This window comes from Martes martes (assembly GCF_963455335.1).
Source record: "Martes martes genome assembly, chromosome: 3".
NCBI lineage: Eukaryota > Metazoa > Chordata > Mammalia > Carnivora > Mustelidae > Martes > Martes martes.
The window spans coordinates 80,305,332-80,328,310 of record NC_137890.1 but is presented as its reverse complement, the minus strand read 5'-3'; the positions used below and the strand labels follow the sequence as shown (position 1 = coordinate 80,328,310).

Sequence of the window (22,979 nt, the reverse complement as noted above, 5' to 3'; positions counted from 1 at the left end):
CTAAACCAACACCAAAAAAACCTAACACCCGGGGCACCTGGGTGGCTCAGTCATTAAGGTTCTGCCTTCGGCTCAGGTCATGAGACTGGGATTGATTGGGCCTCACATCGGGCTCCCTGCTCAGCAGGAAGCCTGCTGCTTCTTCCTCTCCCACTTCCCCTGCTTGTGTTCCCTCTCTTGCTGTGTCTCTCTCTGTCAAATGAATAAATAAAATCTTAAAAAAAAAAAAAAAAAAAAACCCTAACATCCAGCATCATCTTTTCCAAAGAAACAAAACCTAGTACTGTAAGCGTAAAGAAAAAGTAGTATTTCATTAAGTACCAAAAACAACTCACAACCATGTGAGTTTTAAAATATGAGTTCCAAGCAGAGCTTAACCATAACTATCTATCATTAAAAAAACAGAGAGAGAGAGAAGCACAGCAAAAGTAATTTAGCAGTACCTCCACCACATACTTACTTAGGCCTTTGTAAGACATATGTTAAAAGGAATGTTCGCAGTGACTCGATGCTACCTTTTTCCAAGAGAATCCACTCTCGGACAACTGCTTCCATTATGGCTGTGGCAGCTTGAAAGAGGACATAGTCCACTTTACTTGTTTCTGAGGAGAAAATTAGAAACTTTCTTTAAACAGCAGTTCATCTTCCTTTGAACATTTTGCATTTATTAATTTAAAAACAGAACTTTTCAGACAAGGAATAAGATGGTTACCTGTTCTTTTTTTAATCCAGTGACCTTGCTCTAGCACCACAAAGAGGTTAGTTCCTCTCAGAAGACACCCCAGGCAGGTGGCAGCTAATCACCGATCACAATTTTCACAAACTTTCCTCACCTCTCTTCAACTGTTACTTCCAAAGCATGAAGAACTAAAAAATAACACAGCTTTAAAAAAAATAAAAATAAAAATATAAAGCAATCAGAAAATTTCCTAAGAGATTCTCACCCTGTGCAAAATAGAGCTTTGTATCTGCAAAATATCTTAAACTAGTCTTTGAACATCACTATTTGTGATGAGCCATGCTGTTAAAATATTTGTTAAGTGATTGAGCTTTCAGCAGGATGGCCCATCTCCAATAGCAAGTTCAGAAATAAACACTATCACGTTCAGGTTACTTTTCTCAAAATGTTAAAAAAGAAAAAAGAAAAATGAGTCACATTTACACAAGGTGAGAAGTTCTTGTGAATTTTCTGATTGCAATATTGTTCAAACTGAGTAAAATTCCAAAGCTACACTTAGAAAAACCCAGCCTTAACTAGCAAGTTATAGTTTCTGAACTAAAAACTGAATCAGGAGGGAAAGAAAAAATAGAAAATTAACATCTGTAAGAAATATTTTAATCTTCTATTTTTTCTTTAATTCACCAATACCACTACAATCGGTTTCCAAACAGCATTATCAAAAGGGAGAAATAGTCAAAATGAAGTCAAGAAAAAGTAGAAATTTTGTGAAGTCCTAAAAAATAACCATCATGTGAAATCCATGAAAAGTCTATGATTAGATTGCAGGTTATTTGCCAAGATCACTAGACATGAGTATCTGAAAGCCATGAGAAATTAACTCTAGGCATAGAATGGCACCTTCAAGAATTTATTAGAAGAGCATGAAGATATAGTCAGGCACATCATTTTCTCTCCTACTCAAGCTTAGGTCATTTAAAAATCTTGTAAGTGATCTTGACACAATAAGCTATAAAAATGCATGAGAAAAGGTATACCCTACATAAATTCCTATCAATTTAGACTACTACATGCGAGTTTTGAACATATAAAAACTAATAAGAGGAACCAATTCGGACTTTCTTCTTTTTAAGTTTGATTATTCCATGCTATCTTAACATGAATTCTAATTGAGATGATAATCAGAACTCACAAAAATTTAGAAACCTTAAAAAATTATCAATAAATAAAGCAACAGCTTCCAAAAATGTAAACCTATTATAAAAAGATGTTTAAAGTTCCAGGAGAAAAAAAAAAACAAAACCATGTTTTATTCAAAGAGGATTTGAAATAGAAACTAGCTCTATCTATTTAGATCACTTAAGGAGAAATATGGTACTGCTTCATAAAGGTAAGTTAAGTATTGTCTTATTATAAACCTCTTCCTGAAATTGAATGATGATTGATGGCCTAATTTCATTTTCTATTGCAATGGTAAAAATTTTAAGGACAAGAAACCTGAAATCCTTAACTATGAGTTTTAACGAAGAAGCAAAATCTTACGGACTCACAGAATTTTGGAAATACAACTCCAAAGATCATCTAATTCATTTTCTGCATTTTACAGCTAAAGAAAGTGTTGATGAACCAAGAGATTAAGAGAAGAAATTCAATAAGCATGGCTGGTAAATGTTCCTTGAGCAATACTAACCCGCCCCTAAAGGCATATGCCAATGAAGAGAAGACCAAACAAGTACCTTCTTGTTTTCATAAGCAATGAAACATGCTTATTTCTAACTGTTTGTGCTTATACCCAATCCATTTCTCCTGCCTCCTCCTCCTTTTTTGCAAGGGTTGGGGGAGGAAATAACTGCAGAAGGTGAATGACATTCAAAAGTTTCCAAGATAACTCTTAGATACCTCTGTTTGATATTAAATAGGCATAGCTAAATTACTACTCCCATAAGAAGCTGTCTCTAAGAAAGGAGGATCTGAAAAAAAGAAAGCCAAATTCCAAATTTAAAAGGAGGAATTTTCCTAACCTAATGAATTATACCTTCTCGTAAAACTTATGATTAGCCTTCATAAACTGTACTTACACGTAATATAAATGTGCAGAAGAAGCTCTATGGAACTCTAGAAGCTACCAGCAGAAGATTAGGACTTCACATGGACAAATAAGCTCTTATTCTTGCTCTCTGCTCTAAAGATGCTCGAAACTGAGAAGTCTTCATGAGGAAACCACAATTTACTTAGAATTTCTGATACTTTTAGGATGATTCTCCACTGACCAGGACACTGTCTAGATAATAAATTATTTTGGGCCACTTTGGCAGGAAGCTTTCACTTCCCACCACAGTAACTTTCTTTAATAATAATTATGTAAATAAAATTAATTTCTATCATGTCAGCCATCTGAAACTACACAGAACCATGAAGACAAAAGTTAAAGTAAATAATGAGAGGTGAAATAAATTGAAGTAAATAATGAGAGGCAGAGCACTACATTCTGATCAAAAATATTTTCAGAGGAATACTAAAACCATAATAGTCAAGTCCGAGATATTCAGCTACTATATACAATTACCTCTGGCCTTAAAGATTTCTGTCTAAAGCACAGGCAGTAGAAGCTCCAGAGTCTGCTTAATGATACACAGGCATACCAATTAACAATAAGTCTCGGGTTTCACTTTGTTTTGTTTCAACCACTTCCGAGATGAGAAATTAAAGAAATCCATTTCTCTCTGAGGGAAGGATAGAAGAATGCTACAAAGTTAGTCCCAGAAGCGTTGAACCAATCTCTCACTGGTTGGAGATATTTCTTAAACAAGAACAGAACTTGCAGGATTTGTGAACGCACATTCGACCAGACCAAACTAGTAAAACCTTAAGTGCCAGACTTCTGAAGTCTAAGTCTTCTGACAAAATGCACAGGCATGCAACATGAACACGCACATGCGCGTGTGCACACACACACACAGAGAAGAGTGGAAAAGTAAACCTAGAATAAAAATAAAAGTGTAGAAGAGAAAGAAATGGGAAAAAACAAGCAACATAAAACTTAAGTCAAGTGGGAAGGAAGAATTTTAAGAGGCCAGAAAAGGGAAGCATCAAAGAGAAAGTCTCCCCTTTATCAGAATATCACCCACTGTATAAAAATGACATATCATCCCTAAATAAGAATGTGAAAATTCTGAATTGCGATTGACTGCCACTTGTATGAGAAGTCTTCTTAGAGGAATTAACCCTTCTGTGCTGGTGGCAACTGAGTAAGGAGTTGAAAGATTTTCTGTGAAGTTTAGATGTAAACATTAATGTAACACAGGGCTTTGCAGTACATTAATGATTAGATTATGCTTATAATACATGCACTCAACCTTTTAAATAGTTAATGTCTCAAAACCCAAACTGATTTTAAAAGCACAGCCAGAACTAGCAATACTATTCTTTAGAAATTTTTATCAGGAAAACAAAAGTATTCTAAAACAAGCTCAAATCATAACAAAGCAATAGTACTTCATAAAATATACATACTCTAAAAAGGAAAGAGTTGTATAAACAAATACACTCTAATAAAATACTTACAACTTAGATCAACTATTTCCCAACTAGTACAGAATGACAACTGAATTACAATAGAAAGTCAGATGAAAATGATGGAATCCTAATTAATGTAGTTAAGGCATAAGCCATAAAAACCAGACTCAAATTATTTTAGGTGACTAGTTTAATATGATGGCTTTCTAAATCTAATTTCTAAACGCTGGACAATCTCAAGGCAGTAAAGATGAAGCCTCCCTTAAATTCTTAATAGTGACATTTAGTTTTGCTTCTTGTAATTTAACATGAAATCAAATATTCTCCATGGGCATATGGTAACAAATTTTCTTAGTGCCAGAAACAAATTCATCCCAAAGTATAAAAACTGACCATTAAAAAAAAAAAGAAAAAGATCAAAACTGCCTCATTTAGAATTTAAAAAGTGGTTATTAAAACTGTCCCTCTAATGATAAGATCTAACTCCTGAATGAGACAGAGCCACCTTCACCACCACTGCTAGCTCCTTGCAAAAAGAGAACAGAGCACTTTTTTAAGGTTATTATATTTTTCAAATGCCTTTTGAAATCAGGTAATGGGGTCACTTACGTGACTGTTTACAAAGCGGTTTTAAATGTTACTACATTTGTGCCTCATAACAGCTTAAGGCAACCGAGTCCATGAAGGAAAATGGTACCAATGTTCTCCTCCTACAGATGAAAAACAGGCTAAATGACTTCCTTAAGTTGATACCATGCAGCAAGCACCACTGGTATCCAGATCTCACCATACCTACAGCAATACTCTTTCTACTCCAATCTGACAATTTATTTACAAGCCCTTTATGTAAAGCATTATTAACATAATTTTAATTATAGGCTATTTCAATCTAGAAACCAGAGTGCTGGTGGCTAACAGATGAGTCTTTCTAAAAGCACAAGAATAAAAGGTCATAAATTTTAGGTCTTAATACACAACTAATCAACTTTGTAGTCAAGGATAACTCAGAGCCTCAAATATGGGTTACAAAAAATAGCTTCAATTAAGAAAAAGAGCCAACAATAATTAAGTTATAAAATAACAATAACCAATGAAATTCTCTTACTGTTTTTGAAAAACATGTAAGAGGAAGAAAACTGTGTGTATATATTTTAGAAAATGCCATTTTTGGATAAGAGTTATAACTTTTGTGATTATTTTTAAAGGAAAGAGATCATTTCTGTACATATGTCAGATAAAAGGTACCCATAAAACATTTTTACAAGAGTAAAAATGCTTCATTTAAAAATATACAGCGATAACCTACACAGAACTGATTAATATTTGCTAAGAAAGCTGAGTATAAGCTACATGGTTAAAAAAATTTTTTCTGAAAAAAACTAAAAGAAAAACTGTTGAAACCTCCAAAACAATCATAATTTTAAAACACGAGGGTAAGCTATATTATAGTACATTTCCTATGATAAGTGATAGCACGCTTGAACAACTGAAAAACTGTTAGACCTTTCCCCCCACCGTTAACAGCGTTCATGTTATGGTCAATAATAAATTACTAAATAAATTACTGAATAATAAATTACTGAATACTATATTCAGGGGAAGAAAATTCAAAGTAAAAACAAATTTCTCTGTCTGGCTTTATGGAATATCTTTAAAGCCACTTCAATAGAATCATTATTAATGGAAAACTGTAACCATACAAACCTGCTTGTTTTAAAAGGAATTTAAAATTTAAAAACATCAAGACAGAAAAACGAGATCTGATTCTGCAAAAATATTTTTTAAATGAATACTTACCCAAAATATGCTTGCAAACCGCAAATGGTGATTTTGATTTCCTAAATGATAAGAATATGTGCTCTGCATGCTGGCGTTGTTCATTATTAACCATGGAAGGTGGTGCCTTGAGAGTTAAAAAAACAAAAGCAAAACAAAACAAAAAAACAGAGTACACTTGTTTAATAAGAAAGCATGAACAACAGCAAACCTTTAACCCACAGCAAGAGAAAATATTTTCACTTGGGGGGGGTGGTGGTAATGAAAGGATAAATTCCCGCTTATTATTTTAAAGAAACTACAGTATAAAACTTCTTAATAAATATTTAAAATATGGTTTCAGGAAAAAGGAAGAAATTCCTGGCAAAGTTTGGATGAGAACCCTTTAAAGTTGCCTACATTTTAGAAGATAGATACTTACCTAACATTTTCCTTATCTTTTAAACATAGCTAACTTACTGCTTTTTATTCCAAAATATATCACTTCATCAAGTTCAAATAATCTCTAAATTCTTCAGCACTGGTGAAAATGAATCTTAAGTTACTAAAAATTTGTTTTCTAACAGCAATCCTTTAAAATAAAAGTTATTACCAGATAATTCTACCTCAAGTTTTCTAAAATCACCATTAAACCAGAAAAATTAGGGAACAGCGAAGTTGGAATTTATAAAACTCCTATCTGAATAATAAATTAATCAGAAAAAGCCAGAATTCTGGCTTAACAAAAACCACTTCTACAGTCTGTCAGGTTTTTAAATTCCATTTTGTTCTTTCCTCTAAAGATAAATATTCTTTTGAACCTAAAATATATATATTCTCATTATATGGCGTGGTTATCTTTGACTCATTGGGACCCATCTGAAGAGAAGAGATTGCTTAAATAAGTCTACCAATTAAATACCAGAATTCTCAATTTGGGCGGGGAGAGTCAGGGTAGATGGTAGGAAAATAAACCTTTGCTACTGTAACCAATACAAAATGGGGAGATCAAAATTTCAACTATATTCAAATAATCTGGAAGATAAAAAACATTTTGCAACAAAGTATGTTAGATCATTATTATAAACTATAGCAACATTAGTCACTATAATTTTAGTCAAAATAGTGAGCAGAAATGTGTATCTAAGAGAAATTAACCAACTTTGATAGTCTGGCCTAAAGGAATTCTTATAATTAGCTAAAACCAGTTCAGATACTATTCCTAATGATACAGCACCCTCTACAGCTCTCTAATAAAAATGAAAATATTTTCATTAAAGAATTGTGTTAAATTCCTTAATGTTTTTTGAAAAAAGGCTTTATTAATAAAATACTGTGAAAGCTATGCTAAATATAAATATTTTTGTCCTTCCATTTGCAAATTCTTCATTCTCACCACCTTTTTAAATTCAACAAATTCGTGTTTTTGCAAGATATATTTTCATTAATATCCGCTGACTATACCCCAGAAACACAGGCATATTATTAAACATCACTGCAACATGTTATACTGCTATGAATACAAATCAACAACTATGGATTGCCCAGGTAATTCTGATTTAAACATTCATCTCTGATCTCAGGGTCCTGGGATCGAGTCCCACATCGGGCTCTCTGCTTGGCAGGGAGCCTGCTTCCCTCTCTCACTCTCTCTGCCTGCCTCTCTGCCTGCTTGTGATCTCTCTCTCTCTGTCAAATAAAATAAATAAAATCTTAAAAAAAAAAAAAAATTTTTAAAAAAAGGGGCGCCTGGGTGGCTCAGTGGTTTAAGCCGCTGCCTTCGGCTCAGGTCATGATCTCAGGGTCCTGGGATCGAGTCCCACATCGGGCTCTCTGCTTGGCAGGGAGCCTGCTTCCCTCTCTCACTCTCTCTGCCTGCCTCTCTGCCTGCTTGTGATCTCTCTCTCTCTGTCAAATAAAATAAATAAAATCTTAAAAAAAAAAAAAAAAAATTTTAAACATTCATCTCATCACCCTTGAAAAGCAGTACATATACAATTTTTCAAATAATCATGCCAGTTACTCTACAAACAAAAATAGTTCCTAAGGCTAATGACCTTGAGACACTCTAATAAAGTACAGGTCTCAATATAACTTAACTATTTCATTTATAAAGTATCAGATTTCCTAAGTAGTGAAGTATAATCTAAAAGTTGGTTTATTTTAACCACCTGGTTGAACATTATCATACAAACAATAAAATCATCAACTGATTCATTAAATGGCAATATGGTGTTCACTTTAGTTTCCCAAAACCAGAACTTTTAATTCTTTTTGAAAATGACTTGGCAGTGGCTTCCAAATAGCAAGTTATATGCATTGCTGAGTGCTGAAAAGCTTTTTTGTTAAAAACAAAACAAAACAAAAAACAGATTCCCAGCCCCTAAAGATTCAGCAGGCGGGGAGCCTAAACCAAAAATATGCATTTTTCCCTCCAAAGTCCCTACATAGTATGACCTATAGAACCTCCACCTGTAAACTCCTTCCTCTTTAGAAATCAGAACTCTCTTGGAACACTGAAAAAATAAAATTAAATAAAAAAAAAAAATCAGAACTCATCCTTCAAATTCTGCTTCAGTCTCTCCTTCATCAGCCTTTTCTGACCTCTCCCTAGTCAGCCTGAACACAAATGATGTGTCTCTCTCACCTTGTAGGATACACTACAGGTGTATCTCTACTACCCAACTTACCATAATGTACTCCAAGTACTTGCTTACCCCTCTTTCCTTTCCTCTGACTTTTCCGACACCAGCAACTTTATTTTACTCATCTCTAAATTCCTAGAGCCTTGCACATACCAAAAGGAGAGGCAACACAACAAGACTGAGTACTCAGCACTGCAAAGCATTATTTTCAAATAGATGGATGGGAACGTACATATATAATCTCATTAATCCTAATAACAGCCTTATGAGGTACAAACTATCATTATCCCCATTTTACAGATGAGGAAACTGAGAAATGGAGTAATCAATTTGCTCACGGTCAAAGAGGAAACAGAGGTGGAAACTGAACCTAGCGCCCTAACTCTTTAACAGAAACTACACTTAGGTGGCTCAGTACCATATAAGACTTACTGTGTTTAAAGTGTGGAGAAAGAAAGGAAGTAAATTCCCCCTAAAAGTCCTCCTCTAGCACCTAATGCAGGCATTAGAATGTTTTACATAGCTTGTAAACTTTCAATAAAGAAATAATAATAGTAAAATAAGAGTCTTTTTGTATTGTCTATTAATGTTCTTTCATTATCACTAATAAATAGTAAAAACTTTTAAAAAGCTCACACTTCCAAGGTGTGGTCAAATGAATTAGAAGAGCTGAAAGAAATAGTAGGTGGTAGCAGAGTACAGTAATGGTAAGAGGTAACAGCAGGTGAGCAATTGCCGGTTTCTTCAGGACAACAAAGTCAACATCAGGGGAAAACTGAGAGGTTTTTCTAAGGAGTCACAATAGCAAGAAACCTGAAGCTCACAAATTCCTAACTCAATATACTGGTGTTTCTCGACCAGCCTGCACCATTCCATTAGCCTATCCAGGCCACCTTCAATTTACAAAAAACCCTGAGAAAACACCATTGGTAAGCACACAGCCAAGGGCATCTGAAGCTAGAACTCGAAATACACTAATAAATGGATTAAATGACATATTTAATATGAGGGGTTTGGGGGGAGGGGGCTGGGAAAACCAAAGTACCTAAATAATTTCTATTCAAAAAGTATTAACTGAGGCTAACTAAACTTCAAGCACCATGCCAGAAGCTGAGGGTATAAAAACAGGGAAAATTACCCCTGCCCTTACAGAATTCTGAATCTTAGAAAAGACAGACATTGATCAAGTAATCACGCATATAATTATGACAGTCTATCACTTCTGCCACTAACTGCATTCTGGTTTCTCTGTCATCATGCTAAATCTATCCTCAAAAAATCCCACTTGCTAAATTCTATGAGACCTTCAGACTTTTTCTTTCCCTGGGCAGCTACAGTAACTTTTATTCCGGTTAACAACAAAAGCATTAATTATTCCTCATGCAGACTGCTAAGTTACATACATACACTCTTACTTAATCACAGCAACATCCCTGTACAAATTATTTCCTCTCTTTTACATATGGAGAAACTTATATTTGCAGATCGTCACATGCCCAAGATCACAATAAATATCATAACCAGAATTTTACCTTACGTTTGTGTGATATCAAAGCCCATTATTTTACTCTTTTTTAGTACTAATGAGGAGACATGGTTGAGACTAATTTCTATTAGATAGCTATTAGAGAAATCTGAATAATATTCTTGGCTTACTATAAATACCATCATTTATAGGACCGTGTTAAAAAAAAATGGTCAAAGATTGAAAAATCAGGCACAACTTGTAGAAAGGAAACAAGCTACAAAAGTAGAAAACAAAACTGGAAGTTATGTCATAGAGCTCATAATAAGAATCTTCTTAGCTCTAATTATTCTTTTTTTAGAGAGAGAGCATGGCTTTATGTTCAAATTAGAAAATCACAGATCGTGCTCCCTTTGGAGCATACACTTAAAAAAAAGAGAATCACTGATGTACTACCTAAAAACATGTTTACTGGCAATTTTTCATTCATTCCCTGAAGACTTTAAGTTAAGAATTTGTTCAATTTTTAGTTTTCTATCTATAATCTTTCCTTAAACCTTTGGAACTTACCATTGCTCCTACCTAAATTTAAAACCGTAACACATAATGATATTATCATATCAATATTTCACAGTGTTCCACAAAGACTAAATTCCAGATACTGAACCCTTCCAGCTAAACACATTTGAGAGATGTGCCCTAATTAATCTCCTGTGATTTCCTAGCACATTCCCAAAAACTGTCCTTTCAAATCTGTTTTTCTCTCAAACCTCTCATCTCATGATACCCAGTACTCCAATCTCTCAGAAAATGATCTTTCTTTTTCTTTTCCAAAGTGAAAGCCTTCCTGTGTGATTAGCTCCTTTACGTATCTTCCTTTTCAAAAGGACTGTTCTCCTATCACCTTCTCCAATTTCTAACAAAATATTCCCTCCCCCTCAACTTTCTCTGAAATCTAAATCCTCCTCCCATTCCTGCCCCATGGACTCCCCACTCACATATCACCTCATTTCCTCTCTCCTCTCTTCTCACTTTTTATCTTAAAGTTATGCTAAGCAATGGCATGCTTTCTGCTTACAAACAGGTTTACCCTACCTTAAAAATCCTTTTAAACAATCTTAGAGTCCCCTCTAATTAAAAGAATGGGATACTAACTTAAAATCCCCAGGTTTCTAATCCTATCTCTGTTTCAGTATTTGGGAAACTTCCAGTAAAGGATCTCTCCAGGCAAGTCAGGGTTCCCATCTAATGACACTGATGAATACATCTTATAATTGGTAAGAGAACTGTGGTTAAAAATACACATATGAGTCTCCTCAAATTAACCTATAATAATTAATATAATTCCAATTTAAATACCAATGAACCTTATGGTTCATCTCAGAATATGACAAGGTGATCCCAAAACATGTAAGAAAAAGGCCCAAAAGAGTAAAATTAACTAGGAAAAAGGACCTTGAAAGCAGTATGCCTAAGTGAAGTGAGAGAGAAAGACATTTACTTAAAGAGAATGATCTCACTTATATGTTGTCTCTAACAAAAAAACAGCTCTTCGTAGATACGGAGATCAGATTGGTGGCTGTGAGGAAGAGGAGGATGAAATGGGTGTAGGGGGTGAAAAGGCACAAACTTCCAGTTATAAAATAAGTAAGCTATGGAGATGCTATGTATAGGATGGTAACTATATTAATAATATTGTATATTTGAAACTTACTAAGAGAATAGATCTTAAAAGTTCTCATCTTAAGAAAAAGATTTAGTAGGGGTGCCTGGGTGGCTCTGTGGGTTAAGCCTCTGCCTTCAGCCCGGGTCATGATCTCAGGGTCCTGGGATCGAGCCCCGCATCAGGCTCTCTGCTCAGTGGGGAGCCTGCTTCCCCCTCTCTCCACCTGCGTCTCTGCCTGCTTGTGATCTCTCTCTCTGTCAAATAAATAGATAGTATCTTTAAAAAAAAAAAAGAAAAAAAAAGATTTAGTAGCTATGTATGGTGACATGTATTAATTAACTGTGATCATTTCACAATAGAAATACTAAGTCATTATACTGTATACCTGAAACTAATAAAATATTACAGGTAATAATAAATAAATAACACTTTGAAGTTCAAAAAGACTATTGAAAATGTGGGGAAAGAATGAGAAAGGAGGATGGGGGGGTGGGTGAAATAGGTGATGGGGACTAAGGGGTGCACTTCTTTTTTGTTGTTGTTGTTAAGATTTTATTCATTTATTTGACAGATCACAAGTAGGCAGAGAGGCAGGCAGAGAGAGAAGGGAGGAAGCAGGCTCCCCACCGAGCAGAAAGCCCGACGCGGGGCTCGATCCCAGGACGCTGGGATCATGACCTGAGCCGAAGGCAGCGGCCTTAACCCACTGAGCCACCCAGGCGCCCCAAGGGGTGCACTTCTGATAAGCATGAGGTGTTGTATGAAGTACTAAATCACTAAACTGTACCCATGAAATTAATATTACACTGTATGTTAACCGGAATTTAAATAAAAATTTAAAAACACAAGGGAGTCTTAGACAACCAAATATGAACACCTATAAAGGCATTATAGTAATTTTTAAAAATAGTAGTAGAACAGGAAAAAAAACAAGGGAGCAGAGAATTCCAAGAAACAGACCCATGACATAATGACAAATTAGTGAGGAAAGGCTAGACTATACAATAAATGGCACAGGAAAGTTGGCTACTTATAAGCAAAAACAAAAGATCAGATACTTCCTCATACACAGTAATAAGTTCTTGGTGGATTTAAGATTTATACACGAAAAGCAAACTTTAAAAAACTAATGACAAAACACAAGAAGAAACAATAGGAGAGGGGCGCCTGGGCGGCGCAGTTAGTTGGCTGTCCGACTCTCGGTTTTGGCTCGGGTCATGTGTAACTGAGCCCCACCTCAGGCTCCATGCTCAGTGTGGAGTCTGCCTGGGATTCTCTCCCTCTCCCTCTGCCCCTCCTGCTCATATTACATTCTGTCTAATCCAATCCAAACGGTTACATAATGCAACAGAAAAGTGGCCAATGAACAACAAGCCAGATATTTCAGAGAAGAAAGCAAAAATGGTTAATGAACATGAAACACTCAACCTCACTAGAAACCACTGAAATGCAAATTAAAACAAAAAGCAATTATTTCTGATGATACTATTACATCAATGTAAAATGATGCAGATTAAAAAAAATAGTACAAAAACAAGAGCTTGGAAGTTTGGGAGTACTGTACATAGTTATAAGCTTATGATAATCTAAAATGAAACATTCATTTGGAATTTAGAATTACCTAGAAAAAGTTGGTGGCCCTGAACAGCAAGGTATGCAAAAGTTCATTCCCAGGCATTTATTCCCTAGAGAACCTCTCCCACACACATATAAGATCACACAAAGTTCCTAAGGCACTATCGTAACAAACAAAAAGGAGTAACAATTTGAATTACATCAATCGGAAATATATTATAGTACTGTCATATAGTGGTTTATATGGCAGTTAAAGACTGAACTGGAGCTATATTTACCAAAGTGGATAAAGTCTGAAAATTACTCTGAATGAAGAAAGCAAATGACAATATATATAACATATCATCTATATAAAATTTCAGAAACTCTAAATTATGGTAGTTTTTATTTTTCTTTGTGGGCAAAGTGTAAAAACATGGATGGTAAGGACAAACAATTTTAAAATTATGGTTATCTTTGGGGATGAAGAAGCAGAGGCTGGAGAACAGTATCTAAAAGGGACTCAAGGGGCGCCTGGGTGGCTCAGTGGGTTGAAGCCTCTGCCTTCAGCTCGGGTCACGATCCCAGAGTCCTGGGATCGAGCCCCGCATCGGGCTCTCTGCTCAGCAGGGAGCCTGCTTCCTCCTCTCTCTCTGCCTGCCTCTCTGCCTACTTGTGTCTGTCAAATAAATAAATAAAATCTTAAAAAGAAAAAAAGGGACTCAAAGGAGGCTTCAATTATATCTGTGACAGATTATTTTTAAGATTATATGTAAAATGGCTATATTAACATTTGTTAACCCAGGAGATGGGTACATGGTTATGATTTAAATTGCTCGTATTTCTCCATTTATTTGAAATCCTGCATTTTTAAAATGAAGGAGCCTTCCTTTCCCAACGGTTCAAGATACTCTGAACTCCTCTCCGGCTAGAACCAAATAAAAATGGTGGATGAAGTATTTCTACATTTTTAATGTACTGCTGAGCTTACAACAAATTAAGAAATCCTGAGAAGCTAAAAGGAAACCAAAGCAGGGATCCAAAGATTAAAGATGGCACTTATGCATTTACCCAAGAGACATCTGCCAATCCCAGGTGACCTTGAGTTTCCATTCTGATGGCTGGCCAAAGGTAAAAAAGACACAAGATATAATCAGGAACCTCCTAAGATGGGGACTAACACGACATCCCTCCACATAAAACTGAGATCCTCAGAGTACAGGTAAACCATTAAAAAACAAAAAGAAAAACAGAGAGGGAGGAAGAAGAGAGGGAGAAAGAAACTTCCTAGTCTAGATCTCAGTGATAGGTAAAAGTAGAAAACTACTACAACTGATAACCACGAACAAGCCTTAAAACAAGTTTCTGCTTCATTTCAACAGGACCCATGTGCCCAAAAACTTCAAGCCAATAAATTTAAAGTAGTCCTGTGTTGGTCATGCACTATAATCCAGGTTTCAGACTTTTCCAGAAACACCTCCAAGAGCTAATATTCAAAAACTTTTAAACACGTGAGAAAACATGTCACCATGAGTCTGCAGAATAATAAATTAAGCAATCAAACCAACAAAACTCTTAAATATTGGACACGTTCAGAAACACAGTACAAAACACAGTTTAAAAGAACTTAAAACTATATGATGCAAACCTAATAAAAAAAAAAAACCTTTGCATATCAAATGATACTATCAACAGAACAAAAAATCAATTCACAGAATGGGAAAAATTTTTCCCAATCATATACATGATAAGGGAGTAACAGCCAGAATCTATTAAGGATTCCTAAAACTCAACAACAGAGAAACAAAGAATTCAATTTAAAAATGAGCAAAGAACTCGAATATATATTTCTTTTATATTCAAGATTTTTTTTTTAAATGAGAAAGGAAGAGAAAGCATGGAGGGAGAGGGAGAAGCAGATGCCCTGCTGAGCAGAGAGCCTGATGTGGGGCTCAATTCGAAGACCTCGAGATCATGACCTGACCAGAAAGCAGATACTTAACTGACGGAGCTACCCAGGCACCCCAGGAATATACATTTCTCCAAAGACATACAGATGGCCAGTAAGCACATAAAATGATTCCCAACATCCCTCATTAGGGAAATACAAATCAAAACTACAATGAGATTGTACTTTACATCTAGGAGAATGACAAAGAAAGACAGAAAGACAGAAAGGAAGGAAGGAAGGAAAGCAAGGAACAGTTGTTGACAAAAATGTGGAGAAACTGGAACCCTTGTCCATTACTGGTGGGAATGTAAAACATGTAGGTTTGGTTTGTTTGTTTGTTTGTTTAAGATTTTATTTATTTATTTATTTAATTGACAGAGAGAGAGAGAAAGAGAGAGAAAGAGAGAGCATGCGCGTGTGTACACACAAGCAAGGGGAGTGGCAGGCAGAGGGAGAAGCAAGCTCCCTGTGGAGCAAGGAGCTGGATGCAGGGCTTGATCTCAGGACCCCTGGGATCACGACCTGAGCCAAAGGCAGATGTTTAACTGACTGAGCCACCCAGGCACCCCAAGTAGTTTTTTTTAATGCAGCTACTATGAAAGACAATATGGCAGTTCCTCAAAAATTAAACACAGAACTAGCACACAAGACAGCATTCCACCTCTAGGTATATACTCAAAACAATTAAAAGCAGGGCTCAAACAGACCATACACCAATGTCCACAGCAGTATTACTCCCAAAAGCCGAAAGGTGGAAACAACCACATGTCCACTGGAGCAATAAATAAACAAAAGGTAGAATATATACACATATAATGGCATATATTCAACCTTAAAAAGGAATGAATTTTTGATACATGCTACAACAGGAATGAATCTTGGAAACAATCTGCTGCATGAAATAAGCAAGAAATAAGAAAAATGCCATATAACCCCACTTATATAAGTTATCTAAAACAGTTAAACTCACAGAGAAAGAAAGTAGAATACTGCTTGCCTGGGGTGGGGTGAGGGGAGAAATGGGGAATTATTATTTAATGAGTACAGAGTTTCAGTTTGGGATAATGGAAAAATTCTGGAGATAGTGGTGAAGGCTGTACAACTATACGAAAGTACTTAAAAATGGTAAAAGTAAGGAGCAAGATAACACAACAGATCTCTTAGAAACAACATAACAAGAAAAATTTAAATATTTTATAAACATATATCTCACTTAGATGGTAGTTAAAGGGGGTATATACAACAGCCCAAACTCGTCAAACTAGACACCCAAGATTTGTGAATTTTACTGTATATTAATAAGCCTCAAAAAATGTTAAAAACTCAATGGATAGATTAAAAGGCACGTAAGAGGGCACCTGGGTGGCTCAGTGGGTTAAGCCTCTGCCTTTGGCTCAGGTCATGATCTCAGGGTCCTGGGATCGAGGCCCGTATCGGGCTCTCTGCTCAATGGGGAGCCTTCTTCCCCCCTCTCTCTGCCTGCCTCTCTGCCTACTTGTGACGTCTCTCTCTCTCTGTCAAATAAATAAAATCTTTAAAAAAAAAAATATATATATATATATATATATGGCACGTAAGACACACTGAGGAGAAAACTGAAAACGGATACAAAAAATTATTCAGAATGCAGAGAGGTACAAACATTAAAAGTCTTGGAGGACAAAGTAAAGTTTAGAGCCCCAGGAAACTAACCTACACGAAACCATATCATCTAGGCTTCCTCACCCTCTTCTCCTAGCCCCGCAAGTGGCACCTTTTCTTCACCAAAAGCCACAACTCCAGTCAGGCTGCTCTCCTACAGCTGTAGCTCTCTCAAATTCTTCACTCTCCCTCCCTGCATATTCAGGTCCCAACAAAAGCTTCCCTATCCACTGAGGTTCCCTTAGACCTTACCTCAATGCAACACTGTCAACAGTCTCTTCACTCTTTTCAATTACTCCTTTTAGTGTTCCTTTGCCAGGATCTTGACTGACACACCATCCAGTAAGGATGAGAAAAATAAAGATTCAAAAAATAATGGCAGGAAGTATTCCAAATTGATAAGTAAATTTCAAAATTTATGAGAAACACTAAAACTCAAAGTAAGAAAGCCCAATGAATCCAAACAGAATAAAAAAGAAAAAAAATCATATTACTGATACCACAGTGAAACTGAAGAATCCAAAAATTAAAGATCTGAAAGACAGCCAAAAAAGAAAGATAGATTATCTTCAAAGAAGTAACAGATTGAAAATGATTTCTTAAAGCAAGGAAAAACCAGACTAGAGAGAAAACAGAGTAACAGTTACAGAGTACTAACAAAAAGTAACTATTAACTTAGAAATGCAGATCCAGGAAACATCTTTCAAGGATTAAGATGAAACTGAAGACATGCTCCTGCAAATAAAAGCTAAATAAAAACTCTTAACTATGGAAATGCTCCTCCTTTAGGAAATTCTGAAGGATATACTCCAAGAAGGAAAGGAATCCCAGATGGAAAGCCTTGAATGCAAAGGACTATGGACCAAAAAATTAATTATGGGAATAAATCTGAATATTGATATTTTTTAAATGATTAATTTATGAAATTTTAAAAGGTGATTAAGATTTTGGACAATATACAGAACATAAATCAGGAGAGGTAGTTCTAAGTTCTTGCACTGTTCTGGGACAACATATACAGATTAACTTTAAACTGAGTCTGCATACTAAAATATCTGCCACTGTCAAGAAAATATATACATTACAACACCCAAACTATGGAATGAGAAACAAAAGATTATCAAACCCCAAAAGAAAGCAAAAGGAAGAACCATACACACATACACAAAATAACAAAAATATATAACTTATCAGTAATCACAAATAAATTTAAATAAAGTAACTATAGATTTAAAAAAAAACCTGAGATTCTCAGTCTAGATAAAAAGGAAATCCAACTTCGTGCATACAAAAAACCCAAGGGCATAAAAAGGCTGAGAAGAAAAGGCTGGGAAAAAAACATACCAAGCAAATTATCATCAGAAGTTAATGAAATTGAGGGGCGCCTGGGTGGCTCAGTGGGTTAAGCCTCTGCCTTCAGCTCAGGTCATGATCTCGGGGTTCTGGGATCGAGCCCCGCAACGGGCTCTCTGCTCAGCGGGGAGCCTGCTTCTCCCTCTCTCTCTCTGCCTGCCTCTCTGCCTACTTGTGATCTCTCTCTGTCAAATAAATAAATAAAATCTTTAAAAAAAAGAAGTTAATGAAATTGATATAACTATGATAACAACAGGGAAAAAAAAGCAATTTAAAGTAAAATGTTACTAAAAAGAAGTGGGTCATCTAATAATCATTAAAGGGTTAACTGAAGTGGTATGTAAATACACAGCCTCCAATATATATATAAAGCAAAAATGAGAGGACTACCAACAAATCCATTAATATATCTCTGTCTGTAACTGCTAGCTTATGGAGACAAAAAGATTTAACAAGCTTAATTTAAGAGGCATAAACACCTTGGCCCTAAACTGGATATCACATATTCTTTTCAAATACATGCTGAATAAAAACTGACAACATACTAGGCTATAAGGCATATTCAAACAAATTTTAAATAACTGATACATACATAACACATTATCACAAAGCAATTAAGTTAGAACCTGACTAAAAATGAACACTAAAAAAATTCAGAGACAGGGTACCTAGTGACCCAGTCAGTTAGGTGTCTGACCCTTGATTTCGGCTCAGGTTATGATCTCAGGGTCCTGGGATTAAGCCCCAATCAGGCTCCCACTCAGCCAGGAGTCTGCTTGAGGATTCTTCCTCTCAGTCTGGAGCCATTCCCCTCCCTTTCAAATTAATAAACCTTAAAAGAAAAAGAAAAAGAAAAAAAAAGAAAAACTTAAGGATGAAAGAAGAAACAGTAATAGAAAACACTGACCCAAAATACTTCATATCAAAAATCTGTGATATGCAAATCAAGTAAAAGAGGAAAATTCATAGCCTTAAATGCTTACATTGGAAATTTTAGAAGGTTAAAACAATAAGCTAAACCTCTAACTTAAGAACTTAGAAAAATGACAGAACCTACCCAAAAGAATAGAATGAAGAAAATAACAAAGAGCAAAAAATGATGAAACAGAAATTACATATACAATAAATAGAAACAAAAAAAAGCCCAGAGTTGCTTCTTTGGAATGACTAATAAAACTAATAAAACTCTGGCAAGAGGGGTGAAGAGACACAAGAATTTAAGTAGGCAAGATTAAAGAAACTGTAACTGCAAAGGTCTTGAATAATAAAGAGATACCAGAAGAATAACATTATAGCTTATGTAATATGGACAAATTCTTAGAAAAATAAAACTAACTTACGAAGAAATAGAAAACTTAAACAGTCCTGCAACTATTAAATAAATTGAATCAGTTTTAAATGTTTTTTTCTTTAAGCCCCTAATCCAGATTTTACCAAACAGCAGGGACTAAATCTTTCCAATCCTACACAGATTTCAAGAGAATACAAAAGAGGGAACATTATTCAACCTATTTTAGGAAGTCAGCATATCATCACAAATATGCTGATACCAAAACCAGATGAGAACAGTGTAAGAAAAGAAAATTACAGGCCAAGCTTACTCATGAACAGAGATGGAAAAAATCTTAAGACAGTTCACATACCAAATACAACAATGGATTTTTTTTAACAATGGATTTTTAAAAAATAAAAATAATGTACACTATGACCAACTTAGTTTATCACAGGACTGCAAAGTTGGATTAACATCAGAAAACTAACGTCTTTCGCCACATTAACATATTAAAGGAGAAAGGTATTTATAAAAAAAAAAAATGCAGAAACATGTTTAATAAGATCCATGACTAAACTTTTGGCAAAACAGGAATGGAAACTTCCTTAACCAGATTAAAAAGAAAAGAATTCCCCCAAAAAACAGAGCAAACATCACAATAATGTTGAGACAATGAAGGCATTCCCTTAAACTATCCATAAGTGTCGGTATACCATCAGGGTCTCGTACACTCAATTTTTGGAGTTTTTTCCTTAATTAGCAAGTTTGTCTTTTTTTTTTTTAATAACTATTTGTAATGCTTGGTATTTTGTGATTTCTGCTCTCTCTCTCTTTTTTTTTTTTTTTAGAGAGGGGGAGAGAGAGCAAGAGAGACAGAGAGTGAGTGAGTGCACGCCTAATGGGAAGGAGCAAAGGGAAAGAGAGAGAGAGAGAATCTCAAGCAGGCTCCATAAACAGCGAGGAGCCCAATAAAAGCTAGATCTTAGGGCCCTGAGATCATAACCCGACATGAAATCCAAAGACTGACACTTAACTGACTGAGCTACCCAGGCACCCTGGTTTTTGTTTGTTTTTTTTTTTTAGAGGTATTGCAAACACTAAAGAGAAAATTTACTTTTTAAAAATCAGAATAAAACTCATTCTGATTCTAACTCATTTATGAACCCACCAGACCCTTTTATAAGTCTAGGATTCATAATGGAATCTTAATAATAATATTTTCTTAGATCTTGAAACATTTTACCATTTCACCTTTCTCTTTTTTTAAAGATTTTATTTATTTATTTGACAGAGATTGAGATTGCAAGTAGGCAAAGAGGCAGGCAGAGAGAGAGAGAGAGAGAGAGAAGCAGGCTCCCCACTGAGCAGAGAGCACGATGATGATGACGGACTCGATCCCAGGACCCTGAGATCATGATCTGAGCCAAAGGCAGAGGCTTTAACCCACTGAGCCACCCAGGTGCCCCCATTTCACCATTCTAAGGACTATTTCATCAGAACTCAGCAACTATTCCCAACTATACTAAGGCTAAACTAACAACAAAATTAAAAAACAAGAAATGATGAAATCACCTAGAAAAGTAATCCAATAGCAAAACAAATCAACCCTATTACATTAGCCTCAATTTTTCTTTTACTACACTGCTCAAGATATAGCATGACCTTTCAAGAACATATAAAAGAAATATGGAAACACCATATTCATAAGTATTTTTTAATGTTACATTCAATAGTCCTGAGAATTCAGAATTTTTAAATTCCACCCAAAATAAGAAAGAGAAAAAAACAGACAAGACACAATTATGAGGTGAATCAGAAGATGATGCACAGAACAGCATCATCAACAGAACAGAAAAGACACAAGAACAGCACTCTAGGCCTGTACTGTCCAATATAGTAGCTACTAGCCACATGTGGTTGTTTAAATTAGTTTAAATTAACTTTAATTAAAAATTTAGTTCCTCAGTTGCACCAGCTACATTTCAAATGCTTAATAGCCAAATGTTGCTAGTGGCTAGCTGATTAGGCAAAGCAAATCCTATCACTGCAGAAAATTCTAACGGATAGACTCTATGATGATAAAATTGATCATATAAACGTAATCTCAGATCCTGAGTCTACAGATGATGATATTCTACATCATTGGCTCTCAACTAAGGCAATTTTGATCCCCCAGGGGCTGTCTGGCAGTGTCTAGAGACATTTTTGGTTGTCATAACTGGGAAGTGCTACTGGTAACTATGGATCAAGGATAAAGATGCTGCCAAACTTCCCAGGACGCACATGCCAGACCACAATAATATCAATAATGGCAAGGATGAGAAACCTTGCCCTAGTTCTCTCAAACATAAGAATCAGTAAATGAACCATATACTTCCAAGGACAAAAGGAAATGATGGTATTCTCATCCAGTCATTACACATGAACTACCTCATTACCCAATATTCTGCAACAAAAACCTGGATCAACCTGTTTTGCTAGATGGATATGTGACACTATTTTTTATTCTAATTCCTTTATGAGGTCTGCATTAAATATATATATATATATATATATATATATATATATATAGTTCATAAGTGGAAAAATGTTAAAAGGCAGGTACATTTATAAAGGTGATGAAAAATTCATTGTTTTGATCATTCTAATTGCTGTTTATAAACCTAAAGAGGAAAATTATAATTATGAAGCAAAGAATTTGGCCATCTTCTCTTCATCCATGTTATGTACCACTAATGTTTCCAAAAGTATGTGTTTTGATGATTCTAGTGCAAGAATCAGGATAACAAAGTAAAATCTATATATTTTTTAAAGATTTTATTTTATTTGACACAGAGAGAGAAAAAGAGAGAGAGAGAATGCACACATCTAGCAAAGGGAGCTGCAGGCAGAGGGAGAGGGAGAAGCAGGCTCCCGAGACCCTGGGATCATGACCTGAACCAAAGGCAGACACCCAACTGACTGAGCCACCCAGACACAAGGTAAAATCTATTAAAGATGCAGCAGTTGATATCTAAATTAGTGTACACTGCATTTTAACAGTGGGAATGCAACAACCAGAAGTAATGACAGACTCCAAGAATTATTTGAAATCTGGAATCAATATCTACCAACCAGAAGTTGAATGCAAAGAGACACCCAGCCACACTCTAGATCTATGCTGCCCAATATGGCAGCCACTACCCACGTGTGGCTATTTAAGTTAACTAAAATTAAAATTTTAGTGGCTCCACTGCACTAGCCCATTTCAAGTGCTCAACAGTCACATGTTGCTACCAGCTACTATATTGGAAAGTCTGGAAAGAGAAATTTCCATCAACCAGAAAGTTCTATCAGCACTACTCTGTAAGAAATTTAATTAACTCAACAAATACTAAGTGCTTACCCTAAGGTTGCCTTGATTTATGTGCTTTGATGCAATGTTATCGACTGGCCAAATGTCACACAGCTGCTCAGAAGCCAAGAAGAATCCAAGTAGTCT

At 35.5% G+C, this 22,979-nt stretch overlaps 1 protein-coding gene across 2 annotated transcripts in view; it reads right to left on the bottom strand.

The window, feature by feature from the left end:
- The window catches only part of XPO4 (exportin 4), a 125,821-nt gene that overhangs the window by 89,995 nt on the left and 12,847 nt on the right, over positions 1–22,979 (bottom strand). The window contains exons 2-3 of one of the 2 annotated variants that reach the window (XM_080798524.1): positions 5,993–6,098; positions 461–602 (exon numbers count right to left, since the gene is read on the bottom strand). In XM_080798524.1, the coding sequence (XP_080654650.1) occupies positions 461–602; positions 5,993–6,098 (248 nt within the window). Of the gene's footprint in view, positions 1–460; positions 603–712; positions 826–5,992; positions 6,099–22,979 lie in introns of those variants that run through there. The other variant, XM_080798525.1, reaches the window with a different exon arrangement.